The sequence below is a fragment of the Aythya ferina genome (assembly GCF_964211825.1).
Source record: "Aythya ferina genome assembly, chromosome: 18".
Taxonomy (NCBI): Eukaryota; Metazoa; Chordata; class Aves; order Anseriformes; family Anatidae; genus Aythya; species Aythya ferina.
Window position 1 is genome coordinate 12,797,461 of NC_140317.1, and position 16,186 is coordinate 12,813,646.

Consider the following 16,186-nt stretch of genomic DNA (forward strand, 5'->3'; position numbering starts at 1 on the left):
AGCGCGGGTGGAACCGCTGCCTGCCAGCCCTGGAGAGAGGGCAGCAAGAGCAAGGCAGAGCCAAGGCAGGGCCGTGCAGGGGGGGGAGCAGCAGCTGCCTGCAGCGAGCAGCTCCTTGGGGCTGCAAGTGGAGCCCGTGCTGGCAGCTCTGCACCAGCACTGGGCAAGAGGACTGGGAGCTGTGGGGGGCTCTCAGGGCAGATGCCCCAGCCTGGATGCGCACAGTGACCGGGTGCCCTGAGCAGAGCGGCCCCAAAACTCAGCCTTGATCAACCTTCTTGGCCCCGAGCGGCGACTCCCTCACACCCCCCACCCCACAGCCCACCCAGCACGAAGGAGACGGAGGCAGGGCTGTGCCACGCTTGCCTTTAATGCCCAGCTCAGCTGCTGCCGTCGGCCGGCTCGGAGTAGACCAGCACCAGCCGCCCCCAGCGGTCCGGGTCCACGGGCAGCTCGTTGGGCTGCACCGGCTCCACCAGGAGCTCCAGCTGGCAGGACTGCCCCGCCGCCGGCCGCGGCACCGCCAGCCCCACCACGCGGAACAGGCAGGCGTGCGCCAGCCCCAGGAGCTGGGGCTGCTGCAGCTCATCCCGGCGGCACCGGGTGCCCAGGCTGAGCACACGGAAATGGTTGGCGCGCCCCGGGGGGAAGGCCCAGCGGAGGGTGAGGCTGAGGGAGAGCTGCTGCGCGTCGGGACCCTCCTGCCACCACAGCTGCGAGGCCGTCAGGCTCTGCACCTGTGGCGGGGAGGCTGCCACGCTGGCCGCATCCAGCACCTGCAGAAGGGAGCACAGAGCCATCAGGGGCGGGTGTGAAAGCAGCCGGGCACCCAGCCTGCCCGCGCAGCCTCCCGCTGCAGGGGTGTGCGTGGGGCACTCACCCGGACCTCCCCCAGGAGGCAGGTAAAGCGCGTCTCCTGCGGGCTGGCCTGCTGGCGGGACACCAGCAGGGAGAGGTCGCGCAGCACGCAGCCTTGCAGTTCCAGCTCGTAGCACCTGGGAGCAGAGGGGCAGAGCTGGCACAGGGCTGGGGCTGCCCCCGTTCACCCAGAGGCGCAGGGCGCCTGCGGGGCACTCACCGGCTGGTCCAGCCCTCGGAGCCGCGGCTGCAGGCAGCGAGCAGCGCAGAGAGGCCGGGTGGTGGTGCCGGGAGGAGCCGGGGGTGGTGTCGGCCGTGGGGCTCTGCGGGAAGGGGAGCGAGGGGCTGAGCCGTGCCCTACAGGGGGCACTGACTGCAGGCAGCACAGGGTGGCGGGCAGGGTCCTCACTGGGCAGGGGGGTGATGTGGCCCTCGTGGCAGGTATCCGAGTCCCAGGTGGTGAGCTCCAGGGCAACTGTGAATTCGTCACGGTGCGGCCCCTCCATCTTATAGAGCAGGTTCAGGAAGAGCTTGGGGGGCGCCTGCATCTGGAAAGAGAACAGGCTGATGACCCCAAGTCCACCCAGAGAAAGAGAGAGAGAGAGAGAGAGAGAGGAGAGAAAGAGAAGATGCTTTGGGTTAGGTCTGCTGGGCAGCGCCTGCTGGAGCACCCCGTGGCACACTCACCGCGAGGCCCACGGGGCTGGCACGGCTCTGCCCAGGCCTCCGGCTGCTGAGCCAGGCCGGCACGGTGCCAGCGCAGCACTCAGGAGGTGGAAATGGGGCTTTGTCACCCAACTCACCGGATGGCCGTGCGCTCCTCGCCAGCAGGGATGGTCCCCTGCACCCGCAGGGAGCTGCCCCCGCACCAGGCGTCCTGCAGGCAGCAGCTGGTGAGCAGCTGGCCCTCGCTCTCCGTGTAGAGGGGCTGGATCTCCTGAGCACTCAGGTTGTACCAGGGCCCGGGCTCTTCCTCCTGCGGGACGGGGAGCACTGGGTCAGGCAGGGAGCTGGCAGCAGGACCCTGCCTCCCCAGCTGGAGCAGAGCCGCGGCCCCACACCCCGCACCCACCTTCCCGGTGAGGAACCTGCTGGTGCCCATGCCCAGGCTGAAGGAGGTGGCAAGGGGCAGCGTGCAGATGCTGTGTGTGGGCAGGTAGTCTGCCAGCAAGCCCCAGAACCTGGAGGAAAGGCGGTTGTTGGAGCAGAGACTTGCCTAAGCCGAGGCCTGGGGGCCAGGCAGCCCCTTACGGCCCCGAGCTCCACGGCACCCACATCACCCACCCTGGCTGGCAGCCACAGTCCATCGGCAGCTCTGTCCCACTGCCAGGTGCCCCCCACCCGTGGGTGCCCCCAGCCCAGCCCTCCAGCCAGGGCCAGCCCCTGCCCCACCATGCCCGTGCTCACTTGTTCTCGTTCTGCAGGAAGTTCTCTGCCCCGAGGTGCTCATAGACCCAGCCAGGGGCGAAGATGGCCGCGGACAAGCTGTGCTTGCGGATCAGGCTCAGCGACTGCGGAGACAAGCTGTGAGCAACACGGGCACGAGGCGAGATCACCTCGTCACCTGCCCCGTCCCCTCTCCCCCCAGGTCCCGCTGGCCCTGCAGCGGGGTAGGATCACACTGCAGGAAATCCTGCAGCATCTCCCCCTCCGGGCACTGCAGCACCGCGGTCCCTCCGCTCCCTCCCCGTGCACGCCTCCCAGCCCGGCAGCGCCCAGACTTCACCGCCCCGTCCTGATTTAGCCTGGTACGGCCAAGCCATCGATGCAAGCTCAGAGCCCGGCACCAGGGGGAGACCTGGGATCCCGCTCTGGTCCAGCCTCACCGCACGCACCTTGTGAGAGTCGAAGCCACCACCGACCACATCCCCACGGGCAAAGACATCAACGCCGATGTAGACGTCGGCGTGGCGCTGCCCGGCCAGCCTGCGCGTACGCTCCAGGTGCTCCTCCTTCCAGTTGTAGTTGACGAACAGCCCGTCACAGGCGTCAAAGAACACCCTGGGGACAAGCGGCGGCGTGGGAGGGAGGATGCTGTGCCTGCTCCCCACAGGACACCCCACCGAGGGGCTGTGCTGGCCGTGGCCTGCCCACCCCAGCCCAGGACTGAGGTGTGGGGTGGGTTCATGGCCTCTCCCCGGGGCTGTCCTTGCTCAGGTGAAGCAGCAGACCAACCATGTGCCCAGCCACTCACCTATTCTGCTCGTTCAGCTCGTTCTGCCATCTCAGCGCGCCGTTCTCCAGGACGCTGTCATACCAAATCACCAGCCCGCCGGGCACGGCGCTGTGCACCTGCGCAGTCAAACGCCGCAGGAAGGGGGACAAATTTTCCACCGCCACCGCCTGGCAGGAGAGAGCAGAGGGCAGCTGGACATGGGCTGGGTACGGGAGCCCTGCACAGGGACCCACCGGCCACGGGAGCAGCGTGTGAGCCCCGGAGCCAGGGGGGCTGAGCCCCTGCAGGAGGCAGGGAGCGGGGGCAGGAGGCAGGCGGGGTGCGGGTGCTGCTCACGCTCAGCGTGTTCTCAATGTTGATCAGCCACCCGTCGAAGCGGTAGTGCTGGGCGATGCGGGCCAGCTGGTCGCTCACGGCGCCGTACGCTTCAGCCCCAGCAGCCAGGAACGCCTCGCACAGCTTCTCCCCACCCGTCCACTCCGTGATGAAGGTCCCTGGGGAGGCGGCGAGGGCAGTGTCGCTGCATGCCCCGGTGAACTCACCACATGCCCCGGGGTGCCAGGCCTCGGCACCACATCACCTCGCAGCCGCCAGCCCTTCCCTCACCCAGCACGGGGACACCATTCCGGTGAGCCGCGTTGGTCCAGCACACGGGCGGGATGGTGACGGTGTGGTGGCTGAAGTAGACGAAGATGTCGATGTGCCGCCAGTGGTAGAAGACGTAGGGGTTGCGCGTGGCCGAGCCCTGGATGAACCTGCAGCAGAGGAAAGAGAAGAGGGTTAGGCAATGCGGGAGCGATGCCGGCGGCCAGCTGCAGGGCTGGGCAGGAGCCTGACTCACTCCCCGTGAGCCGGGCAGAGCAGCGGCGCTGCCACCCCTGCGGACCCCGTCTCGGAGCAGCCCAGCAGAGTGCACAGCCCTGCCTGGCCGCGGGCTGGGAGCGCACCCAGCGGGCACGGAGCATCCAGCCACCGCATCCCGTGCCAGGCAGCACCCACCGGTCCTCCAGGTATCCCCCCCGCATGTCGTGGCACACCAGCGTCCGGGGCCTCCGGCTGCGCAGCGGGGGCTGGCGCTGGGCCAGGGGCACGGCGGCGACGTTGAAGTCGTCGTTGGCATCGGGCTGCCAGGCCAGCAGCTCCTCCAGGCCGGACAAGAAGAAGCTGACGGGTTCCGTCGTGCCGGTGTCGAACTGCCGGGCTGCGGCGGGCGAGAAGCGGGCGGTGGCGGTCAGCGGGGCCGGGGTGGTCCCACCGCCACCCGAGGGTGGCTCGGCCCCGCCACCCAAGGGTGCCTCACCTGGCAGGGGCTGCGGGCGGGTGCTGATGGCTTCGTGCAGGACCGTGGTCCCCCGGTGCTCCGCCGCCGGCTGCAGGCTGCCCGGGGATGGGGATGAGGCCGGGGCCGCCCAGCACCGCCGGGCCGGGCCAGCACCGTGGCCAGCGCCCGGCGCCCCGGGACGAGCCCCGAGCGGCACCGGGCCCGGCCCCGGCCCCGCTCCCGGCCCCGTCCCCGTCCCCGTCCCCGTCCCGCCGCCCACCTCCTCCGCCGCCGGCCGCCCCGCTCCTCCTCGGCCTCCCCGGCCCCGGGCCTCTTCCCCCGCCGCCCGGGCCCGTCCTGCGCCGCCGCCGCCGCCGCCGCCGCCATCGCCGCCGCCTCCCGCACTGGCGGCCGCGGGGCCCGGCCCGGCCTGGCCCTGCCGGGGGCGCGGCCGCCGAGCTCCGCCCGGCCCCGGCCCGGCCCCGCCGCCAGGCCCGGCCCCGCCCCGGCTCCGGGCCCCCGAGCGCCCCCGGGGCCTCTCCCGGGCCTGGTCCCGGTCGGACTCCCCCCCGCCACCCCCGGGGCACCGGGTGGGCCCGCGGCCCGAATTAATGGGCCCGAATTGGCCCTAATGGGCCCCGAGCTGCCCTCCAGCCCCCGTTGGGGTCTGTTTAAGCTCAGCCCCGGTCCCTGTTTCCTCCCCCAGCCGTGCTGGAGCCGTGCTGGTCTCCAGCTCAGCCCTGCCTGGCTCTGGGCCCACTGCTCGGGGCCCCCATCCCACAGAGCCCCCATCCCACAGAGCCCCCATCCCACAGAGCCCCCATCCTGCATCCTCCCCATCCCGCAGCTTCCCCGGCTTCCCCTCGGGGCAGCCCCATGCCCACGGGACCGGTGGATGTTCCCGGTGACCCAGCCGCCATCCCCGGCCTGCCCTGCCCAGCTCGCTCAGCAGCTGTAGGACGGGCACTGCCGGCTTCATCACACCCTGAGCTCCGGTTCCCCAGCCCTTAGGGCACAGCCGGCCCTCCTGCAGCCCGTCCCGGGGGTCCCAGTCCTCCCAGCAGCCCAGCCCGTGGTCCTCAGGCAGCCCCCACACCGAGCGCCTGCAGCATGGACCAGGGAGCACAAAGGTGTGAGCAGGGACCTGACCCGTGGGTGTTTAATGTGATCGCAAGCCGTACAGGGAGCGGGGCGCTGCCCCAGGCCCTGCTCTGCTGCTGCGTGTAGGAAAACAAAAAGCCTGGCCAGCAGATAGCCTAACCGAAGAGGAGCAGCTGAGGCTGAAGGCCGGGAGCCAGCCCCCTCCTCAGCGGGTGTGGAGCATGAGAAGAGGCTGCAACGCGGGGGCAAGGAGGGCACCAGCAAGGGGAACGGCTGCAGCCCCCTTCCCGCTGGGTGCACGCAGGGGAGCTGCCAGCCCGGGGACACCCCAGCGCTGTGCTGCAGCCTCCTCCTCGCTGGGGCCCGGTGCTGCGGAAGGAGAGTGGCCGTTAGTGCCGTTATCGCCACTCACCCTTATCTTTCCTGTGGGGCACTGAGAACCCCCTGCCCTTTTCTAGGAACAAGGCCAGTAGAGCACGTCCGTGAGGGCTGCGTGGTGGAGGTGCCCTCGCACACAGCACTGGTGGCCAAGCCCTTTCGGCTGGTGCCAGCTCACGGCCAGAGCCACACGAATCTGTGCCCCAGCAAAGCCAGCTCTGCAGCAGGCACAGGAGGGGCTGAGGTCCCTGCCCGCCCCAGGCCAGCAGCCACCTCCCAGGGCACGCACGCAGCAGAGGCTGGAAGTGTCTCTGTCTCCTCTGGGTGCATCCGCTCGGCCTCTCAAGGAGCGGGGGTATTCACGCAGCTGCTGGGGTAGTGGCATGTAGGAGGGCTAACAGCTTAATGCAGAGCGGCACGCGGGGGGCTGGGGGGTCCCCGCGCCCCAGGGGAGGGGAGCAGGGCGCAGCAGGCGCTCAGGGGTCCCCGCTGTACTTGATGAGGTGGCCGCTGAAGGTGATGTAGGTGTCGTATTCGTCGCTGAAAACCGCGTTCTCGCGCTCGCCCTTGTAGAGCCGCACCCAGACCTCGTCCTGCTCCTGCAGCTCCAGCATGACGCTCTGGCTCTGCATGATGCTGCGGTCGCTCACCTGGGCGTAGAGGATCACCACCTCCGCCCCGTTGCGCATGATGTGCAGGTAGGTCTCCTTCTGGTTCCAGGTGTGCACGTTCAGGCTGAAGTAGTAGATCCCGGGGACGTAGCAGTAGAACTTGCCCGTGAACATGTTGAAGTGCTCGTAGAGGTTGACAAACTCGGTGTCGAAGATCAGGGTCTGGTAGTAGTCGTTGCTGTGCAGGGGTTTCTTGCGGCCCACCGAGAAGGCGGCGTAGTGGCTCTTGCAGCGCTCCCCCGGGGCGCCCACGCTGCCCTTCTGTCCCTTGGGCCCCGTGTGGCCCCTGCTGCCGGCCACCCCCATCTTGCCGTACTTCCCCTGCATGCCTCGCTCGCCTCGGTCTCCCTTCTCACCTGGGCAGAGCGGAGGGGACGGTTTTGGTGTCAGAGGCGGGTGCCAGCTCCAACCCCAGCACCGGGAGCCCAGCTCTGCACCGCTCCTGGGGTCTGCAGGCGGGCTGGGCAGGCTGACGGTGCCCTGCAGCACGGGATTTGGCTGGGGACAGAGCCCCCCCCCCAGCCCTCACCTTTCAGGATGGTCATATTGATCTGGGGCTGGTACTGGGGGTAGGAGAAGCGCTGCTCGGGCGGCTCACAGCAGCGAACGCAGCGGGGCCGTGGGGGCAGCCCCTCCTGGGCACTGCCAGCCTTCTGCTCCCGTGGGGGCCTGGGGGGAGGCACAAAGCAAAGCGCAACGGGGAGCTACGTGTGGGGACAGGGGCCCTTCGCGGTGCCAGGCCTGCTCTGTGCCCCCACGGAGCACCCCTGTCCCCGGAGCCCCCTCACCTGGCAGCGTGGTGCTGGGACGGAGCCTCCTCGGGGTCCATGGAGCGCCCATCGGGGCCGGGGCTGGGGCTGGGGCTGGGGCTGGGGCTGGGGCTGGTCTGGCTGCCCGCAGGGGAGGGCAGTGACAGGCAGGAGAGCAGCAGGACACCAAGCACCCCGAGCCCCTTCATGCTGCAGCAGCGCCCTGTGAGACACCGGGGGTGGCTGAGGGGGTGGCAAAGCCCAGCAGCACCCAGGGGTGGGCAGGGGGCAGGCAGGGACCCGGCCCCACAGCGGGATGGGGGTGCAGCTGGTGGGCTTTGCGGTCCCCCTCGGCCCTTCTGAGGGCTGGCGGCACGGCTGTGCCCTGCAGTGTCCCCAGCGCGGGGCCTGGAGCACCCCACAGCCCCAGGCAGGGCACAGCCGTGGCTCCAGCCTGGAAAAGGCTCTTCTTGTGGCAGCCCTTCCCCAGCAGAGCCCACAGTGTGAGCACGCGTCCTGCAGCTGCAGGGCCCATCTGGAACTAATACCCAGCCACCTGGGCCCGCCTGGCCTCAGCGATGCTCCAGGGGGTGTCTGGGGATACCCATGTTTAGGGCGGCGTGGGGGCTCGGGGCTCTCCAGCAAACTGGGATCTGGGGTCCTGGGGATCCAGGGGTGGGGCTGAGCAGTGGTCCTGGGCTGAAGGTCCAAGCCCAGAGCCAAGAGGCTGCTCCTGCTCAGCCCTGCTCCAACTGCCCCCCGCTGACCCCCAGGAGCAGCAGCTTGGAGCCCCAGCCCCTGGAAAACGAGGTGGCTCCAGCTGCTGCGGGGCAAACGGCAACGCTGCCTGTCCTGGGGGGGTCCCAGCCCTGCCCATGGGGGTCTGCACGCCTCCTCCCACCCCCACGCTGTGCAGGGATCCCTGCGCAAACCCCGTGGAAGGGGCTGCCCCTGCCCCAGGAGCTGCTGGCCCCCAGCCTGCAGCGCTGCGCCTTGGCCCTTGGCAGGAGGGAGCAGGAGCTGCTGCCCCAGAGCCACGGCGCTGCCGGCGGCCCCAGCTGGGAGCCAGCCACCCCCAGGAGAAACCTTGCTGGGAGCCCACATCCTGCGTGGGGCCCAAGCTAATATTTGCAGTAGATGGAGGCACCACGGCCCAGCCCTGGCTCCTGCCCTTCCTTGCTTTATCAGCCCCGTATCAGCTTGGGGCCACGCGGAGTCATGGGGCTGAGCAGGGTGCGCCGTGCCCCATGGCCCCAAAGGTGCCAGGTGAGCGTGTGGCACTGCCCAGCTGCTCCACACCCGTGGCCGTGGGGCCCAGGGCAGTGGCAGTATGCCGGGGCTCCTGCTAGGAGCCGGTGTCCCACTGGGGCACAGCCGGGCAGTGGCCTGGGTCCGCACCGGGAGCGCACCCCCAAGTGCCAGGGGTGAACGGGCAGCGGGATCCTGAGAGGCTGTGGGGAGCCTCGCTGGAGTTTGGGGCGGAATCCCACTCTTTTGGTGACTGCCTGGGTCCTCAAGTGACTGTCAGGGTGGGACAGCCCGGGGCTGGCTGCCCCCAGAGCACGGGGCTGCGGGGACCCGGACAGGCGCGCTGCGGCAGCAGGCTGGGAGGGCGTTCAAGGGCAGGATGCCTGGCTGGTGACTCACATCCATGGAACAGGGAAGGGGCGGAGGGATGGGGAAAATCTCCAAAGGGCTTTCCCTCCGCTCACGCCCTCTGCAAAGCCCTTCACGTGCTTCTCCTGTGCCTGCCCTGCCCCAAGGAAGCCCCGGTGCGGGGCTGTCCCCCAGCTCCCGGCCCTACCTTGGCCCACATCCCGCTGCCAAGAGGCAGGGCCGGCGGCACCGCAGGCAGCCTGGCGCCGTGTCCTCCCTCCCCGTGCCTGCCGCCTGCCCACGCACGGCCTCACGTGCAGGGAGAAGCAGCGAGGAGCAGCCCCAGCCTGGGGCTCGTGAGCAGGCAGCAGCCGGGGAGCAGCAGCCCCGGCTCTCTGAGCCCCGCCGGGCCTCCAGCTGTGCCAGCCATATGCCAGCGATAGCAGCCCGCTGCCGGGGAGCCCCTGGCTTTCTCCCCACCCCAGCACCACGGTGCTCAGGCCTCCCGTCGAGCCAGACGATTCCCGGGAACCTGCAGCAGGCTCAGCCCCAGGGAACACACAGCTTTGCTCAGCGGGGAGGAGAAATCCTTAGCCAGGGCTGTTCCCCCTGAGAAAGGCAGGCTGCTTGCAGGCTGGTGCAGGGCTGGAAATGGAGGCGGGCGCGCTCTGCGCACGCGGCGCTGCCTGCAGCACGCGGGGCTCCCCAGCACCCCCAGCAGGCGTCTCCCCCCTGCGCCCCGCAGGCACGGCGGGCGGGCAGCACGCACGTATGTATGCACGGGCATCTCCGGTCTTGCTGAAGGGACTCTGTTTTTTCCTGTCGGGGCTGGATGCTCTCCAGGAGCAGTTGGGAGATTTAAATCCAGCGGCTGCTGAAGCCCCGGGACTGCAAGTCAAAACATCCTGAAAACATTCCAGGCAGCTTGAAAGAGCAGGATGAAAGAAGAGCAAATGCCGGGGAGAGATGAGGGGGTTCGGAGCGCTGCAGGACCGGCACAACCCCCTCACCCTCCTCGCCCTCCCGTGGTGGACGCAGCCCCCCCTGAGCCACAGCAACGGGAGCTGGGATGCCTCTGGCGTCCAGGGATGTGCTGGAGGGACGGCTCCCCCCAGCCTCTCGCCCCAGCAGCTGGGATGTTTGCGGAGCCATTTGCAAACCGGGAGCAGCCCAGACCCGGCGGGCAGCGGGGCTGGAGCTGCACGGGGAGGCTGCAGCCCCCCAGCCCCTGCGGGCAGTGCCAGTGGGAGGTTGTGCTGGGCACCCCGTAACTGTGGTGTGCAGCTGCCCTGGGATGGCCCAGCCCTGGCTTTGACATGCTCATGGGGACCGACTTTTTGGACGCAGGGCTCAGGTAGGGCTGGGGGGGGCTGCGGTGGCCCCACACCGTGTCGGGCCTGATCTGCAGGCGCCAGCACTAACTCCCCCAGGGCTGCTGCAGGTTGAGCTGCCCCCTCAAAGGACACACGAGGCTCAGCCCTGCGGTCCCCACCACCCCCTTGCGGGTAGGGCAAGGTCCTTGCCCAGCTACCTGGGGCACAGCCAAGGGGACGGGACTTGCCCCTGGGCACCCGTGCACCCACGCCACCTCCTGGGTGAGTCCACACCGCTGCTGGGCAGCCCACCGCTGGCAGCAGGCACAGGGGCGCAGCTCCACGGCACTCGTCCCAGCTCGGCAGCCGCCCCCAGCCCTGCCCCACACCTACCTCTGGGGCTGCTCTGTCCTGGCGCTGCCTCCCCAGCCCTAGAGCATCGCCCCGCACAGCCCCGAGGCGCAGGACAGAGCCCAAGGCAGCCGCGCTCCCTGCCTCTGGCAGCCTCCTCGCCTCCCCTGGCCGGGCGGAAACTTTCTGGGAAGCAAAAGGAGGGGAGCGAAGAAGCAGCAGTGGGATAAACACAGCCAGCAGCCCTCCCCCTGCCAGATGCAGCCCAGTGCAGCGCGGGCGGCCGGCGTTAACCGTGTGCGCGCCTGGGCCTGCCGCCAGCGGGACGTGGGCCCGGGGGCAGGGAGGGGGCTGGGGGGGGCAGGGAAGGGGGGCTGTAAGGTCGGGGAGGGGGCTGGGGGGGCAGAAGCACCCCAGATTTTGGGGGCAGGGTCCCCAGAGGCTGTGGCTCTGCTCTGGAGCGGGGTCTCCCCACGCTGGGGCAGCCACCGGCCCCGTCCCTGTGGTCCTGGGCCCCGCAGAGCCCTGCCCAAGGCCGGGGCTCCCTTGGGTGCCCCCGGTGCTGGGCAGCCCCCGAGCAGCGCCCCCCGCCCCGGGCAGCACTGGGGCTCGGCTCAGCGGGGTGCTGGGGGGCACTGGGCACATCCCGGGCCCTGCTGCGGGGCGGTGGCCGGGGGTGATCCGGGGGGACACGGGGCCGAGCTGGGGGGCTCCGGGCCGTCCCCAGCCCCCCCCCCGGGGCACACACAGCTCGGGGCGCCTCTGCCCCCAGTCCCAGGGCAGCCCCCCGGTATCCAGGACTACAACTCCCAGCAGGCTCCGCGGCGCAGCGAGCAGCGCGGCGAGGGCGGTGGCGGCGCGGGGGGTGCCGGGAGCGGTAGTTTTCGTCCCGGCGGGGAGAGGCGCGGGGGAGGTTGGCGGCGGCGGCCGGCAGCCGGGGCGGCGCGCGGGGGCTGCTGGGAGTTGTAGGCGGCGGCAGCGGCGGCTGCGCGCGGCGGGGGGAGGCGGCGGCGGCTGCGCTCGGGCGGCGCCGCGGTGAGAGGGGCACGGGGGGGGCACCGGGGGGTACCGGGGGTTACCGGGGGGCACCGGGGGGCACCGGGGGGTACCGGGGGCTGGGGTTGCGGGGCCGGGCCTGGGGCCGGTGCTGCCGGGGCCGCTGCGCTGGGGGGCACCGGGGGGCACCGGGGGGCGGCGGCGGGGTCCCGGGGGGTCTGGCCCGGGCTGGGGGCGCCGGGGGGGGCCCGAGCGGCTCTGCCCGGGGCGGGGGCAGCGGAGCCCCCGATGCTGCGGCCCCGGGTGGGGGCTCGGGGTCCCGGGGGGGCTCCGGGAGGGGGTCCCGGGGGCGCTGGGCACCGCACCGGTGTCCGGCCGCCCCCCCCACCCCCCCCGGGACGGGACTCCCGGGGCTGCCCCCTCCCGGCCGCCCCCTCCCGGTGCCCGCGGCCCTGCCGTGCCCGGGGGCTGCCCAGGGTCGCCCCCCCCCCCGCCCGGTCCTGCTGGGGGCCCAGCACCGGGCTGGGGCCCTGCAGCGCCCGGGGGGCGGCCAGCCCCGGGGGGAGGGGTCCCTGCCCGGCGGGGGTCCCGTCCCCGTCCCCGTCCCCTCCCGTGGGGTGAGGTGAGAACGGGAGGCACCGGGCAGCGCCCAGCCACGGGCACTCCCTGCACAGCCCCGGGAGCCGCCACGTCCCCGGTGCCCTGCGGAGAGGCGGCACGGCCGGGACCCCCGCTGGGGCGAGCTGGAGGTGCCCCCCCCCCGCGTCCTGCCCGTGGTGGTGACGTGAGCGTGGACGGGTCCGGCCGTGGTGCCGGGGGGGGGGCTGCTGCCACGGAATTTGTTTAAAACCAGCTCTGGGGCCGGGCAGGTGTGGGTGCGCGTCCCTTGGACCTGGGCGCTGCACTTCCTGCTCGGCCCGGGGCATCCTGCTCGGGCGGAGCTGCCACGTGGCCCCGGTGGCCCCGATGTCCCCGCGTCCCCACGGGCCTGGGGCTGCGCTCACCCCGGGGCGAGGGCCGTCGGTGGGCAGGGAGCGCTGCCGTGAGGAGCCTCCTTCGCCCCGGGCAGTGTGAGGATGAGGATGCTGCCCAGCAGGACGCCCCGACGTGGGGCTGGGGGCTCGCTCCTGCCCGCTGTGTTGCAGGCCTCTGGGTGGGCAGCGGTGCTGGGCCAGCTGTGCCTGCCTGCTGGGGCTCTGCCCAGTCTAGGGGGGGCTAAGGGGGAGGATGAGGAAGGGCTGAGGATGGCAGGAGGGCTCCTGCAGCAGAGCAGGTCCTCAGGGGGCTGCTGCTGCCCTGCACGGTACAGCGGTGCCTTCTGCTGCGGGACAGGGGCTGGGGCTGGGGCTGCCCACCCGCCCCTGCCACCCCCCCAGGCTCAGCGGGGCTCCAGGCCCCAGCTCTCACCCTCTGCTTCCCCCCTGTGCTGCCAGGATCTCCTCGGCCCCAGTCTGATGCCCGTCCCGGCGTGCAATGAGTCTATGAGCCCCCTGCGGATCAGCGTGGGCGGCCTGCCTGTCCTCGCGTCCATGACCAAGGGCGCCGACCCCCGGTTCCGCCCGCGCTGGAAGGCCATCGTGCTGTCCTCAGCCTGCGTGGCCTTCGTGCTGCTGCTCTTCTGCTTGCACCGGCCGTCCCCGGCACGGCCCGTCCCGCCCAACGCTCACAACTGGCAGCTGCGGCTGCGGGCAGAGGACCGCTACAACGACACCTACCCGCTGTCCCCTCCCCAGAGGAACCCCGAGGGTGTGCGCTACCGCATCGGGGTCATCGCGGACCTGGACACTCAGTCCCGGGGCTCCGAGGAGCACACCTGGTTCAGTTACCTGAAGAAGGGCTACCTGGTGCTGTCGGCCAGCGGGGACAGCGTGACGGTGGAGTGGGACGAAGAGGAGAGCGTGCTGCGGTCCCACCTGGCCGAGAAGGGCAGGGGCATGGAGCTCTCCGAGCTCGTCGTCTTCAACGGGAAGCTGTACTCCGTGGATGACCGGACGGGGGTGGTCTACCAGATCGAGGGCAGCAAGGTGGTGCCCTGGGTGATCCTCTCCGATGGGGACGGCTCCGTGGGGAAAGGTGAGCCCCCCCCCGTGCTGCCCTGCTCGCTCCACCAGATGCTGCGGGTGCAGAGCAGTGAAACCCTTGTCACTTGTCACCCCGTGAGCTTGGCCAGGCTTGGGGGGGCTGCGTGCAGCGCCGAGCTGTCCCGCCTAGCACCCGGGGGAGCGGGGCCGTGGGGTGCCCTAACATCTTCGTGCTTGTGCTGCTCTCTCTGCTGCAGGCTTCAAGGCGGAGTGGCTGGCGGTGAAGGACGAGCACCTGTACGTGGGGGGCCTGGGCAAGGAGTGGACCACCACCACGGGCGAGGTGGTCAACGAGAACCCCGAGTGGGTGAAGGTCATCGGCTACAAGGGCGACGTGGGCCACGAGAGCTGGGTGGCAAACTACAACGCGCTGAGGGCTGCGGCTGGGATCCGACCCCCAGGTACCGAGCCGGGCTCCCTCCCCTCACCGTGCGCCCCTCACCCTGCCTGGGACTGGGGCCGGGGTCTCCCCACAGGCAGTGGGACCAGCTGAGATTTGAGGGAGGCTGGGGAAGCCGGGGCTGCCCTGCCCGGTGCTCTCCCCCCTGTCCGTGCTGGGAGCAGCTCGGGTGCCTCGGCTGGTGCTGGGGCAGCGGGAGGGGGCCAGCACCCGGCAGGAGGCGGTGGAAACGTTGGCAGCTGTGGTCTGCGTGTGGCTGCGACCCCACGGCGGTGTCTTTTTGCACGGGGCTGGGTCCTGCCCTGCGGGTGGGTGCCTGTGCTGCCCTGTGCCACCCGTCCCACTCCCCGCTGCAGGTTACCTGATCCACGAGTCGGCGTCGTGGAGCGACACGCTGCAGCGCTGGTTCTTCCTGCCGCGCCGCGCCAGCCACGAGCGCTACAACGAGAAGGCGGACGAGCGGCGAGGCACCAACCTGCTGCTCAGCTCCAGCCAGGACTTCGGGGACATCACGGTGGGGCGGGTGGGCGAGGTGGTCCCCACCCACGGCTTCTCCTCCTTCAAGTTCATCCCGGACACGGATGACCAGATCATCGTGGCGCTGAAGTCAGAGGAGGACAACGGCAAGATCGCCAGCTACATCATGGCCTTCACGCTGGACGGACGCTTCCTCCTGCCGGAGACCAGGATCGGGAGCGTGAAATACGAGGGCATTGAGTTTATTTAACAGACTTTGCACTGGACCAGAGGGGCGGGGAGGACGGGGGCTGCGGGGCAGGCCCTGCGCTCGGGGAGGCGCAGGCTCCGAGGGACGCCGCGCTCCCGGCTCTGCTCGGTGTCGGCGTCCCACGGAAAGCGTTGGCCTTGCCGCAGCGTGCACGGTGCGAGCGTTTCGGCAGTGGCACCTGGTGGCAAAGGGCTGCCACCACAGGGTGCTGCCGCCTGCCACCAGCCCAGGCTCGGGGTGGTTTCCTCACACTGCAGCCATCGGTGCCCGGCACCTCCGTGGGGCTGCTGGCGCTGGTGGTGGCCGCGCTCTGGGTTGCAGCTGAGGACGGAGCCCCCGCTCGCTGCCCTGTGCCAGCCCTGTGAGGGCCCCGTCCTCGCACCCCTGTGGCTCTGTGCTGGGGGTGGTGCTGCCCTCTGCTCCCTGCTGCCAGCCGGAGCCCCCCTGGCCTCGGGTGGTGCCTTCCCCAACCTGCCTGGGGACGGGGCCTGACCTGGGCACAAGGGCCCCTTGGTGCCAGCGGCGTGTCCTGGGGAGCAGCCCCTGAGCTGCCTCCCCAGCACCTCGCTGGGAGCACACAGGAGCTGTGGGGACAGATGTCCCCATGTCCCCCACGAGCGTGGGGGCAGGAGCGTGCTTGAGGGGGGCGTTGGCCAGATCCGGCCCCGGGTTGGGACACGACCGGGGGGACACGGCCACAGCAGGGCGTCAGCCAGGGCAGGGCAGGGCGAGGTGGTGGCTGCCGGGGATTTCATCAGGCTGTTTTTCGCCAGTTAGCTGTTTTACTTCCCCTTTCACATAAACCATGTGGCAAGTGAATGGGTAACGGTTTGCGTGGGCCCGTGCTTTCTGGGGAAAGCTTCGTGTGGGAGGGACTGAGGGGAAGCCCCCCTCTCACCACATCCCCCTGCTCCACGGCTGGGCTCGGAGCAGCAGGCAGAGGCCTTGCAGCCAGCCCCTCCCTGGGGCCGTGCCCTCCCGACTGCCACAGGAGCTCGGAGCAGGGCTGCGAGGGGACAAACGCCCCAGTGCCAGCCTGGCTGCTGCCCCCAGGCCGTGCTGCACCCATCTCCCATCTCTGAGGGCCCCAGGAATGGTGCAGCCTCTCCCCCTCTTTAGGCTGTTCATGGCCACGCGTGGAGCCTCGATCCCCAGTGTCCTTCCCCTCCCCTCCTGCACCCGGCTGTGCTGGGAGAGGGCAGGAGGAGCGAGGCCAGGGCAGGAACAGGGTCCAGGAGCACGCAGCCTTGGCACAGCAGCACCGGGGGAGCCTGTGCCAGCTCCTTCCCCGTCCTGGCCGGTTTGGGGTGATGCCATTAGCGGGGTGCACACACGGCACGGGCACGTGCTCCGTACCTGCGCATGGATGCATGCATGGGGCTGTCTGCTGCAGTCCGTGCAGGTCCCTTGGCCTTGGCCCCCCCGTGCCACCCCCAGCTGCAGGGACCAGTGGTGCCCGGGGAGGGGGCCGTGCCCGGGGTGATTTTGTTGTGCTGGGGGGGGGAGGACCCACGGCGAGGCGCGCAGG

General features: G+C 70.8%; 3 protein-coding genes across 3 annotated transcripts; 1 reads left to right on the forward strand and 2 right to left on the reverse strand.

Annotated features, from left to right (window-relative positions):
• Nucleotides 1-352: 352 nt before the first annotated feature.
• ENGASE (endo-beta-N-acetylglucosaminidase) lies at nucleotides 353-4,732 on the reverse strand. The gene is made up of 14 exons (XM_084492412.1): nucleotides 4,576-4,732; nucleotides 4,335-4,411; nucleotides 4,034-4,235; nucleotides 3,641-3,789; nucleotides 3,371-3,528; nucleotides 3,053-3,201; nucleotides 2,694-2,859; nucleotides 2,266-2,369; nucleotides 1,931-2,039; nucleotides 1,662-1,834; nucleotides 1,268-1,422; nucleotides 1,079-1,181; nucleotides 881-995; nucleotides 353-776 (listed from the first exon to the last, which is right to left on the reverse strand). The coding sequence occupies exons 1-14, from the start codon at nucleotides 4,680-4,682 to the stop codon at nucleotides 381-383; spliced, it is 2,163 nt and encodes a 720-aa protein (XP_084348538.1). The 5' UTR covers nucleotides 4,683-4,732; the 3' UTR covers nucleotides 353-380.
• A 694-nt stretch (nucleotides 4,733-5,426) lies between these two features.
• Nucleotides 5,427-10,676, reverse strand: C1QTNF1 (C1q and TNF related 1). Its single transcript, XM_084492413.1, has 4 exons — nucleotides 10,497-10,676; nucleotides 7,234-7,417; nucleotides 6,975-7,114; nucleotides 5,427-6,801 (listed from the first exon to the last, which is right to left on the reverse strand). The coding sequence occupies exons 2-4, from the start codon at nucleotides 7,401-7,403 to the stop codon at nucleotides 6,251-6,253; spliced, it is 861 nt and encodes a 286-aa protein (XP_084348539.1). The 5' UTR covers nucleotides 7,404-7,417; nucleotides 10,497-10,676; the 3' UTR covers nucleotides 5,427-6,250.
• Nucleotides 10,677-11,393: 717 nt separating this feature from the next.
• On the forward strand, nucleotides 11,394-15,477 carry CANT1 (calcium activated nucleotidase 1). The gene is made up of 4 exons (XM_084492414.1): nucleotides 11,394-11,489; nucleotides 12,884-13,523; nucleotides 13,729-13,932; nucleotides 14,288-15,477. The coding sequence occupies exons 2-4, from the start codon at nucleotides 12,905-12,907 to the stop codon at nucleotides 14,656-14,658; spliced, it is 1,194 nt and encodes a 397-aa protein (XP_084348540.1). The 5' UTR covers nucleotides 11,394-11,489; nucleotides 12,884-12,904; the 3' UTR covers nucleotides 14,659-15,477.
• The last annotated feature ends 709 nt before the right edge of the window (nucleotides 15,478-16,186 follow it).